The sequence below is a fragment of the Pongo abelii genome, chromosome X (assembly GCF_028885655.2).
Source record: "Pongo abelii isolate AG06213 chromosome X, NHGRI_mPonAbe1-v2.0_pri, whole genome shotgun sequence".
In the NCBI taxonomy this organism is placed as follows: domain Eukaryota; kingdom Metazoa; phylum Chordata; class Mammalia; order Primates; family Hominidae; genus Pongo; species Pongo abelii.
The window spans coordinates 36,445,007-36,457,832 of NC_072008.2; the positions used below are offsets into that span (position 1 = coordinate 36,445,007).

At 35.9% G+C, this 12,826-nt stretch overlaps 1 protein-coding gene across 1 annotated transcript in view; it reads left to right on the plus strand.

The window, feature by feature from the left end:
• CFAP47 (cilia and flagella associated protein 47) overlaps positions 1-12,826 on the plus strand; it is a 466,299-nt gene that overhangs the window by 191,844 nt on the left and 261,629 nt on the right. Inside the window, exons 32-33 of the mRNA XM_024240715.2 lie at positions 1,769-1,897; positions 6,513-6,705. Of these exons, the coding sequence (XP_024096483.2) occupies positions 1,769-1,897; positions 6,513-6,705 (322 nt within the window). The remainder of the gene's footprint in view (positions 1-1,768; positions 1,898-6,512; positions 6,706-12,826) is intronic.

Here is a 12,826-nt window from a genome sequence, read left to right on the forward strand (position 1 = left end):
TCTATTGATTGGAATAGTTTCAGAAGGAATGGTACCAGCTCCTCCTTGTACCTCTGGTAGAATTCGGCTGTGAATCCATCTGGACCTGGACTTTTTTTGGTTGGTAAGCTATTGATTATTGCCACAATTTCAGCTCCTGTTATTGGTCTATTCAGAGATTCAACTTCTTCCTGGTTTAGTCTTGGGAGGGTGTATGTGTCGAGGAATTTATCCATTTCTTCTAGATTTTCTAGTTTATTTGCATAGAGGTGTTTGTAATATTCTCTGATGGTAGTTTGTATTTCTGTGGGATCGGTGGTGATATCCCCTTTATCATTTTTTATTGCATCTATTTGATTCTTCTCTCTTTTTTTCTTTATTAATCTTGCTAGCGGTCTATCAATTTTGTTGATCCTTTCAAAAAACCAGCTCCTGGATTCATTGATTTTTTGAAGGGTTTTTTGTGTCTCTATTTCCTTCAGTTCTGCTCTGATTTTAGTTATTTCTTGCCTTCTGCTAGCTTTTGAATGTGTTTGCTCTTGCTTTTCTAGTTCTTTTAATTGTGATGTTAGGGTGTCAATTTTGGATCTTTCCTGCTTTCTCTTGTGGGCATTTAGTGCTATAAATTTCCCTCTACACACTGCTTTGAATGCATCCCAGAGATTCTGGTATGTTGTGTCTTGGTTCTCGTTGGTTTCAAAGAACATCTTTATTTCTGCCTTCATTTCGTTATGTACCCAGTAGTCATTCAGGAGCAGGTTGTTCAGTTTCCACGTAGTTGAGCGGTTTTGAGTGAGATTCTTAATCCTGAGTTCTAGCTTGATTGCACTGTGATCTGAGAGACAGTTTGTTACAATTTCTGTTCTTTTACATTTATTGAGGAGAGCTTTACTTCCAAGTATATGGTCAATTTTGGAATAGGTGTGGTGTGGTGCTGAAAAAAATGTATAGTCTGTTGATTTGGGGTGGAGAGTTCTGTAGATGTCTATTAGGTCCGCTTGGTGCAGAGCTGAGTTCAATTCCTGGGTATCCTTGTTGACTTTCTGTCTCGTTGATCTGTCTAATGTTGATAGTGGGGTGTTAAAGTCTCCCATTATTAATGTGTGGGAGTCTAAGGCTTTCTTAAATATATAAATAATTACTACTTTGGAGAATTTATAAATGAAGACTAAGGTGGGGTTATGTAAATTTTATTCTTAAACTTTTAGAATATATATTTTCCAAATAAAATACTGGCTTTTTTGCACCACCGTGTGCCACTTTTCTTCTTCATTTTCAGGGGAAAATAGAAATGAAGCAAGAAATGTATAGTTTTGTCATAATATATAGTTTACTTTGTGGTAACCTATTGAGAGTGGAGTGGTCTTTGAGGAGTCTGCAGGCTTTGAGGCAACTAGGTTGTAGGATTCTCGCTATGCTTGCCATGTGACATGAGTAGAGAACCAGGTGCCTGCCTGTTCTTTGGCACTATGCTGAGGTCCTGTGGCCTTATCCAAAGGGTGTGATTCTTTCTTGGCTCAGCAATCAGAAGAACTTCATATCTTGTTCGGCCGCTTATTCTACAGAGTGATCTAGTAGGTGCATTGAATGAATAAATGTACGATCTAAATGAGACTGTGTGCTCCATAAAGTTACCTGTGTTGATATCTTCTATTATTGGCACATTGCAAATTAGAGCTCTTGATTAAAGTATAGAAAAGGCATCCACATGTTTTGAAAAAAAAAAAAAACTCATATGCTAAATTTGCCTTAAATTTTAATTAATGTTGTACTATTTTATTTCTTAAAGTCTTCCACTAATACGATGCCTGTGAGTTCCTGTACACCTAAGAAAAAATGTTCTATTGTTATAGAAATGTCTAAATTTGAAGCCTGGAGTAAACGGGCATGGACGGATGTATTTCTACAGATATACAAGGTAACATTTCCATTATTGTTCGCTGCTTCTCTGTTGATTAATATAAATCATGTATTAATTAAAGTATAGACAATGCTGCTATGAAAGATTCAAAAACACAGTGCCTTAAATGAGAGATTTTTTTTTTTATTGCTTTCTCTTGGAACTGCTGAGATGTGAGAGGGTCAAAGCTTCTAGAGTATCTCTTTCCTCTTCAGTACTAGGCTTTCATGTATGGGTCTGATTTCTCTGAAGAAGGAAGAGCAGGTAAAGGAGTACTGGAAGCAAGGAGTTACCTTTTAAGGATGTGACCTGAAAAATATGTCTTTTTCATTTCAGATTTCGTTAGGCAGAATTCAGTCATACAGTCACATCTAACTGCAAAAAAAGTTGAGAAATACAGTCTCTAGAATGAGTAGCTACAGGAATATTCTAGTACTAAAAGGGAGAATTAAAGAATGAGTACTGGTGAAAATTATTGTTTTCACGTCTAATACACAGTAGTCTCTTGCTATAAAACTGTATTCACTAAGATTCATACAACTATAGGCAAAAGGTTTTTATGAGATTCTCAAACTTACTTCCTGCCAAATTGCATGTGTGGGTAGATTAACATAGCATAAATTATACCTCTATACTCTATACCTTTATTGCATAAACAAGTCCTGGTTTCAGTCCTTGAATAATTCCCTAGGTTTTCAAATATAGCACTATAGGTCTTGTCCACTAGGACCAATGGAGCCTTTTGTTCTGTCTTCACACTTTGCAACCCCAGAGAGGTGAGCTGTAGGACTGAGAGAACAAGGGAGGAATTGAATAGAATCAGGAATTAGCGACTCGAAGGAAAGGGCAAAATTAAGAGCTGAATAGTGAGTAGTATGTGTAAGACTCTGTCAATAAATTTTTTAATATTAAATCCTCACAACTGAAACCCTCAACTTAGCAGTGAAGAAACTGAGTCTCACAGGCACACATTCTTTCTTTCAAGATCACATGAATTTGACCATACGCAACAATTTGATGCAGATAATGCTTATTTCTTCCTTGTTGTTCTCTGCTGGGGCCCAGGAGTCCAGGGCCCTCCTGTTGCCCCCTGGCAGTCTGAAGTCTCCTTTGGAGTCAGCCACCCAGATCACCCTCTGGAGAGTTCCTTCTTCTGCATGATTCCTGACTTGCTCCTCCTGTGCTCCTCTTTTTCACCATCAACCTGAACTATCTTTCTTGCTGAATGTAAGAAGAGAATTCTTGTGCGAAAATTCATTTCATTGGTGACTGGTTGTTAATGCTGGAAATATGATCCTTTGCACTGTTAGTCATATAGGGCCTACTCTGCTTCACCAGAAGCATGGTCTTGGGTTTGGTTTGATGATCAAAACTGTGAAATACAGTAGATTTTACACAACAACATGTTAACTTAGTTTTAAGGAAGTACAAAAGATAGGTATAACACAGAATGCACACCAACAGCAAAGCCAAGAGCTGTGACTCAAAGCATAGCTTCCTGTGTCCCACTCACTTCACACTCACGTCAGAAATGGTTACAAGAAGTGGAATATGGTGGGCAAGGACCATTTCAATACAGGAAAGCCTTCAAGTCTGAGAAATCTTTCCAGTTTTCTAGTCATGCAGCACCCTCAGAGTAATGAGCAATTTCTCATTACTCAATACGAAACACTGACACTGAGGTATGAGTGCTTGATCTGGTACACTGTCCTCATCTGGATTCTCAAGTAACTTGGATGTCTTATAAATGTATTGCTATACATTTCTTTAGTTAAGGGGGTTTAAAGAGACTCCAAATAAGCGTTAAACCATCAGGCATCTCTAAATCTAAAGGAAAGATCATACATAAACTGACAATTGATTCTTTTCTTTGTGTCAACATAAGCCTAGTCAAGGTGATTCTTCAGAAGAAATCCAAATATCTCATTAGTCTCAAAAATCCAGAGATTTTTATGGACAAGTAAAAATGAAAATTATGTTTTCTAAGCCAATGGGTTAAAAGAACACATAATTTAAAAAGTTGTCATTAATAAACAATAAGCCAAATATAATAGCAAAGTTCATGTGAACCTGAAAGTGCACATGATAGGGGTGAGATAGCGCTTAATATATGTAAATGTATACTATTAGTAGTAGTTTTGCCATTGTTGTTCTGAAGTCTTTTAAATGTCCTATAGTGACATAGTGGGATAGCCCAGGACTGTGTTCTATTTTGTGGCCAATGTATTGACTTTAAAGGGTGCTATTACATTGCTTGAATCAAATCTTTAACAAAAATGAAAGATAATTCGAAACAATGTTTTCTGAGGGCATGAAATAATTTCCTGAGTATGGATCACGAAATATGATTTACCCAAAATTCATCTTAGCTGGCATGGCTCACAGCACATTCTTGCCTCTGTAATTCTTACTCCATTCCTTCAACTCATGCTTGGTGTGGTTTGCATGTTAACGGATAAATAGTAACACTTATTGCCCCAGGTGTATTTGGATTTGCAAGTGATGGAGTCTTGGACTTTGCGTACATTTTAATTCTTCATTTTATTTTTCTAGCAATTCATTTTCAGAGTATTTTACAAAACTATCATTCTGTGGTAAAGAGAAAATTCATAAGTTTTTTTTACCACCGATAATTTCAGAAACACTGCTGTAGAATTAAGCACTTAGTGTAATGGCTCTTCCAATACTAAAGATTACCACCGTGCTCCATATGGGTCCATCATTAAATCTGTATTCTTAGTCAAGGGTCACTTGCAGATCTTGTCTTATTTGCAGAGTAGAAGTGATAGATGACAGATGAATCCTGAGCCAGTTCAGGTCATTAGTCCCAAACATATATCTCATCAGCTGTACTCAAGTAATTTATCATTTGGTATTTCCCAGAAATAAAAAACAGAAATTGATAGGGGTCCTTTTCAAAGGCTTTAAATTGCCTTTTTATAATACGTGAGGTTTGAAATGTAGGACTTCTAGACCACAAAACTGCCAGAATGAAAGAAGGCAGTTCCATTAAACGTCTATACAAAATGCTAAAATGATGCAGTTCACATATGCTAGATAAATAGCTAACATTCAGAAATGGATTTTTTTTAAATCAAATTTTAAAGTACTTCTCATAGTGGCAAACAAAAGAACAGTTTTGGATGCTCGTAGGTATTTTAACAATTTGTATACTGTAGTTATTTGAAACACTGCATGGCATAAATATGCACTACTTAGAAAAAGAGCACTTTTTCAGTTACTATTAACATGTACTTGACTGTAAGAGTACTTGTCTTAGGTTAGATTCCCCTGAAAGCAGATGCTGAGACAAGTATTTGAGTGCAAATCGTTTATTTCAGAAGTGCTCCCAAGAAGCATCAGTAGTAGAGTAGGGAATTAAAGCAGATAGTATAATGAAGTCAGTAACAGTTGTGGTTTCAATCAGGTTTCACTGTGGGCAACTGAAGCTCAGTGCCACTGGGGACCAATAGGATACATTTTAGAACGTGTCTCAACTGACTGGTGAGGAATCTGGAGTAATTAACTACCAATTCCCTGACCGTCTTTGGTAAGGGGCTGTTGCTGGGGTCATTATCTTCTGGCGCTCCTACCTTGCCCTCTGTGAGCTGAGTGTGCTCTCATATGCCAGAAAAAAAAAAAAAAACAAAAAAACAAAACATCCCTCAAGCAGAGACTTACAGGTTTTCACAATAAGCAAGCTTCAGAATGTAAAGGTGGAACTAAGGAGATATGAGCAGGGTATCAAGAGTATCTTTATAGCACATATGACTCAAATTGTTGTATTCATACCCATACCATTGGAAAACCGTCTATTAAAGGTTTGGGATAAATCAAGGAGCTGAGCTTACACTGTGTACTCTAATGTGAACCAATGCTCCATTCAGAAACTCTTGAGATGTATATAGTGAGGTGGCAGATCACAAACTGTTCATCTCATCTAGAACTTGTAGACAATGGTTAGTAGAGTGTTACTTTGAGTAGCTCTGTACTATAGTGCTTTACTGACAGACACAGAGTTCTTTACTTCATCTTAATATTGCTAAAATTATTTTTAAATCCAGTTGCATTGCTACCTAATAAAACATGTGGTGTACATGTAGTGAATGGTGATATGTGAATATACCACACTTTAAGTTATAGGGTAACAATATGTCAAATTACAAATTTTGTACACGTTTATCATCTTAAAACAGACCTCTTAAATAAATATAAGAAAATAATTTTTGACTTGGTAACTTATTTACTTTTACTTTGGCTTATTTTTCTAAGCTGCATGAGCTGGTAAGGAACTAAGAAAGGCATCTTACATCCTTGTGTTTTAAATGAATTTACATCCTAACAGAAATGTTCTTAAATGCAGTTATGTTTTAAATGTACAATAAGCCTCTTGTAAATTATACAGTGTAGTTCCTTAAAGACTAAATACCACAGAAGCAAAAAGTTGTCAATTTAAAATGAGCATTATTGGGACACATCTGTTCTCCTCTTTTACTTCTGATTGAATCCATTTAACCAGAAAATACTAGTGCCCTCTTTTATCTCCTGTCATGTTTTTTAAAATTTTCTCTTCAAATATTAATTTGCTATTTTTCCATTTGCATCTAATAAAAGTTATCTCTCCCAATTTCAGGTTTTGGTTCTATCCCGTGTAGTACCATACTGCAGCAATAATATGCCCCCCATATGTGTGCAAAATACACCAAAAGTCAATCCTTGTTTTGCATCCAGCAACATATATTCTGATTCTGAAAGAATTTTGCTTAGTTGGATGAACATAAATTATGAGAATACTCGACATGTGATATGGAAAAACTGTCACAAAGGTGAGAAGTAATATTTTTCTTTAAACAAGTTATTGCAAATTGTAGTGTGATGATGGAGAAGGAGCCATGGATACACAATCCACTCAGAATCCATGGATTCTAGACCCCTCTCCAACATTTACTTTCTGTTCTACAAAAATGATGCCTCCTTAACATCTTCAAGATATGTTTCCTCACATATAAAATGGAAAAATAAAAGGTGCTTCTTTAACTTATTTTGAAGAAAAACTGATTTTAAAAGCATATGGAGGAACTCTAGAAATGAAAGCATTAATCATTGCTGACATTTTCAACTGTATAGAGTATTAAATATATAGATGACACTGCTGAAACTTAGTATATAACTAGTTGAGATCAAGTAAAATCTCCTAGAAAAAATCTCACATGTCATATGAGGATCACGTTGGAAATCACTAAGAGTAATAATGTTTCATGAATTCTTTAGAGGGTAGGTCATATTAGGTATTTCACAATGAAATAAGAAAGTCATTTCACATCCTTGTGTTTTAGATGAATTTACATTCTAACAGAACTGTCCTTAAAATGCAGCTTTTTTTTAACTGAGTCATAAGCCTCTTGTAAATTATAGTGTGGTGCTGAGACATGTTGGTGTTCACAGTTAGTATTAAGGACAGTGTGCACGGTCATTGTTCCTTTAGCTTCAATTCAACTCCTTTCTTCCAAGTACATACAAACCTGTTGTGTGCAGAGTAGACTGTTTTTTAACGTGAAATAACTTTTTAATATCCAGTATACAGAATTTAATTCAAACTTTACAAGTAAGGAGAAGATTAAGAGTCCAGTTTAAAAATGAGACTTCGAATTATGATTGCCCTTAAATTGAAGGTGTTATTTTAGAAAACATTCAAGAAAATACCAAGATTGAAAAAGATATATTGATATGTTGGTATTTGAGAACAGCAAACATAGAATACTTTACTACCTTCTAATTGACATGCTGAAAATATCAAAATTTATATCTTATAAAAATGTATTTGCCCCATTAAAATACAAAACAAAGTACAAATAAATCATGCTAAGGTGAACTACACAAAAACACATAAAAATTAGTTTGATTATTGTAGAGTAACACTTTGACCAGGGTGTCATAAAATATGTGCACGTATTAAAAATTAATATGTTAATTTGTTATAAAAGTATTATGGTTCTAATTTTACCAACACAGTGGCCTATGCCAGTTAATTTCAAAGATTTTGCTGCATTTTTTCCAAATAATATAGACATTTACCTCTTTGCTGTTTTTTAGCACACTGAGTCCAATGCCTTTACAAAGCCTTTGTGCTTCCTGTTCCCTTTGACTAGACTATTATTTTACCAGGTATCTTCATGGTTCCCTTTCTCATTTCATTCAAGTCGTTGATTAAATGTCACCTTATCTGAGAAGGTTTATCAATATCTTCTGTAAAACAGGATATCCTTCAGTCCTACTCTTTCCTGCTCTATTTTTATTCTCAACAGCACTTTTTAAATATAAATGTAATTGTAAACATAAATGTATTTGTTTATCGTCTGTCTCTTCCAGTAGAATATGACCTTCTGAATAAATTAGACAAGATTGTTCTTTGGCTAATTAGGAATGTGACCTTCTTAATTAGCCAAGGAACAATCTTGTCTCATTTATTCCCAGAGCCTAGAACTGTGCCTAACAAAATAACAGACACATACTGTCTTAGCTTTGTCCTGGTATAACAGAATACCATAGACTGGGTAATTTATAAAGATCAGAAATTTATCTTTCACAGATCTAAAGGCTGAGAAGTCCAAGATTAAGGTACTGGCAGGTTCTATGTCTGATAAGGGCTGCTGTATGTTTCCAAGATGGTGCCTAGACGATGCACACTCCAAATGAGAGGAACACTGTGTCCTCACGTGGCAGAAGGCACAAAAGAGATAAACTCCCTCCATCAAAGACAATGTATTATTCAGCAGTAAAATGAAGTGAGCTATCAAGGCGTGAAAAGACATGGAGTAAACTTATAGATGCGTTACTAGGTAAATGGAGCCAATTTGAAAAGGCTACATACTGTGCAGTTTCAACTATGTGACTTTCTGGAAAATGTAAAACCATAGAGACAGGAAAAAGATCAGTGGATACTGGGGGTTAGTGGGGAAGGAGTGATGAATAGGTAGAGTACACAGGACGTTTAAGGTAGTGAAACTAGTCTGTTTGATACTATAATTGTGAATACATGTCATTATACATTTGTTAAAACCTGTAGAATGTATAATATTAAGAGTGGGCCCTGATGTAAACTGTGAACTTTGGGTGATAATGATTTGTTAATGTAGGTTCACCAGTTGTAATAAATGCACCACTATGGTGCAAAAGGTTGATAGTGGGGGAGGAGTGTGTGTGTGTGGTAACTCTCTGTAACTTCTGATTCATTTTGCTGCAAACCTAAAAATGCTTTAAAAAACTGTCTATTTAAAAATAATTTAGGAATACATTTTTTAAAGCAAAAAATAACAATTCCATTGTTAGACTCATTAAGCAATATGTCTAATAAATATGAATCCATTGCTCTGATGACCTGTACAGTATAAAAGTCCTTCAGAAAATTCATAAACTTCAGTACATTGCAATTTATGTAAAATTATTTGTGTGTTTTAGGTAATCATTGATCTAAATTTCAAGTCTGTAATGTTAGATACAACTCATGTTTTCTAAAATATTAATATAGCAAATATCTGTAAGCTCCGCACCAAGCTTTAAATCCTGTGTGAGCACGTTGAAGGTGCTGAATAAATATCTCTTAAATAAATCAGTGGCTAAATGGATGGTTATATAGATAAAGCCAAAAGAAGTTGAAAAGATGTTCAAGTATTTAAAACTAGTTGAAAAGCTGAACATCTGACAGGAACAGAGACAAGCCAACAGCTTATTATTGTATCAAATATTATACTTTTTCCCTTGAGGATATAATTAACCTATAAACAGTATTCTATACAGACTTATTTTGTGTTGATGTGCTGATGTGCACTCTTGTCTTGGCTTTGTTCTTCTCATCTTATACTTTCTCTCTTCTCCTCTGTTAACTATTTTCCTTCATTTATTACCATATATAACATTCTTTCTTCTTCCCAAATTACTTTCCTCAATCTTGCTATTTACCTAAGATTCTTATTTCTATATTACCTTTTTCTTATGTCTCTTTTCTTTTCAATATCTTCCTTTACGTGCCTTACACCTCTCCTTCAATCTCTATTTATTTATTTTTCCCTTGACCATTCAGAGAATAAACACTTGAATTTTAACTGAGTGTTTCCAGAAGATACTGCTCACTGTGGCTTCTGCTTAAAAATTACAAACTTTTTGAGCATTAGAGTTGTTCAGATTCAAAGGGAGGCATTTCCTCTACCCTCTGATATATAGACACCATTTTTCCTCAGATTTCCTGTCTTGCCCTTGTATGCTAGCTAAAGCATTTTGGCTTTCTTTGTGGCTCTCAAGACCCTCCTTAGCATTCTCTGTTCAAGGTCTCCTTCATCACATTGATGTTTTCCTTCTTCTGTCTTTGCTCCAAACCTCCACATTTTGGCCATCTATATCCTCTTTTGGTTTTAAGTTACTCTTCCAATGCCTCCCAGATCCAAATCTATCTCAGACCTACCTCCTCACCTCCAGTTCTGTATATCTTACTCCTTATGAACACCTTCATTAAAATGTCCTGTAAGTACCTCAAATTTCACTGGTCAAAAATCTAGGCATCCCTCCTTCTTACATCTAATTAATCACCAACCAACAATTTATTTTGATTCTATCCACAAATTATCTTCTGAATCTACCTACTTTTTTCTAGCTCCCCTGTCACTCTTGTAATTTATCATTTCCATCAATGTCACCCTCTCATATTTGCCACATCCAGTCCTGCCATTTGCCCATCTGTTGCTCACACAGCCATACTTGGCTCTTCATAAAACACAAATTTTAGCATCAGACTCCTGCCTGAAATCCTTTAATGGTATTTTATTCACTTCAATATCTACCATACCTTATAACCATAACTCTTTACATTCACTTTGGCACATTATACTTCAGTGCTGTAAACTATTGATTGGCTGCTGCTTCCTTTTTTTTTTTTTTACTTTTATTTTAAGTTCATGGGTACATGTTCAGGTTTGTTATATAGGTAAACTCATGTCATGGGGGTTTGTTGTATAGATTATTTCATCATCGAGGTATTAAGCCGAGTACCTATTAGTTATTTCTTCTGATACTCTCCCTCCTCCCATCCTCCACCCTCATGTAGGCCCCAGTGTCTGCTGTTCCCCTCTATGTGTCCATGTGTTCTCATCATTTAGCTCCCACTTTAAAGTGACAACATGCTATATTTGTTCCTTCATTAGTTTGCTAAGGTTGATGGCCTCTAGTTCCATCCATGTTCCAGCAAAGGACATGATCTCATTCTTTATTCTGGCTGCATATTATTCCATGGTGTGTATGTGCCATGTTTTGTTTATGCAGTCTACCGTTGATGGGCATGTAGGTTGATTGCATGTCATTGCTATTGTGAACAGTGCTGCAGTGAATATATACCTGCATGTGTCTTTATGATAGAACAAATTATATTCCTTGGGTATATACCCAATAATGAGATTGCTGGGTTGAATGGTATTTCCATTTTTAGGTCTTTGGGGAATCGCCACACTGTCTTCCACAATGGTTGAACTAATTTACGCTCCCAGCGACAGTTTATAAGTGTACCTTTTTCTCTGCAACCTCGCCAGCCCCTGTTACTTTTCGACTTTATTTTTTTATTTTTTATTTTTTTTGAGATGGAGTCTAGCTCTGTCGCCAGGCTGGAGTGCAGTGGCGCAATCTTGGCTTACTGCAACTTCCACCTCCCGGGTTCAAGCGATTCTCCTGCCTCAGCCTCCTGAGTAGCTGGGATTACAGGCACACGCTACCACGCCCAGCTAATTTTTGTATTTTTAGTAGAGACAGGGTTTTACCATGTTGGCCAGAATGGTCTCGATCTCCTGACCTCGTGATCCACACACACCGGCCTCCCAAAGTGCTGGGATTGCAGGCCTGAGCCACCGCGCCCAGCCTACTTTTTGACTTTTTAATAAGAGCCATTCTGACTGGTGTGAGATGGTATTGCACTGTGGTCTTTATTTGCATTTCTCTAATGATGAGTGATGTTAAGCTTTTATTCATATGCTTCTAGGCTGCATGTATGTCTTTTGAAAAGTGTCTGTTCATGTCCTTTGCCTACTTTTTAATGGGTTGTTTCTTTTTGGCTTGTAATAAGTTCCTTATAGATGACCTTATTATATTCCTTATATTAGACCTTTGTCAGGTGCATAGATTGCAAAACTTTTCTCCCATTCTGTACGTTGTCCGTTTACTCTGTTGGTAGTTTCTTTTGCTGTGCAAAAGCTTATTAGCTTAAACAGATCCCATTTGTCAATTTTTTCTTTGGTTGCAATTGCTTTTGGTGTCTTTGTCATGAAATTTTTTCTCATTTCTACATGAAGAATGGTAGTGCCAAAGTTGTCCTCCAGGGTTTTTATACTTTTGGGTTTTACATTTAACTTTTTAATACAATTTGGATTAATTTTTGTATATAGTGTAAGGAAGGGGTCCAGTTTCAATCTTCTGCATATGGTTAGCCAGTTATTCTGTCAGTATTTATTGAACGGGGAGTCCTTTCCCCATTGTTTGTTTTTGTCAATTTTGTCAAAGATCAGATAGTTGTAGATGTGCGACCTTATGTCTGACCTCTATTCTGTTCCATTGGTTTATATATCTGTTTTTGTACCAGTCATCCCCTTTTTGTTACTGTAGCCCCTTTGTATAGTTTGAAGTTGGATACAGTGAAGCCTCCGGCTTTGTTCTTTTTGTTTAGGATTGCTTGGCAATTTGGGCCCTTTTTTGGTTCCATATGAATTTTAAAATAGTTATTTCTAGTTCTGTGAAGAATGCCATTGGTAGTTTTATAGAAATAGCATTGAATGTATAAATTGCTTTGGGTCATATGGTCATTTTAACAATATTGAGTCTTCCTATCCATGAGCATGGAATGATTCTTCCATCTGTTGGTGTCATCTCTGATTTCTTTGAGCAGTGTTTTGTAATTCTCCTTGTAAAGATCTT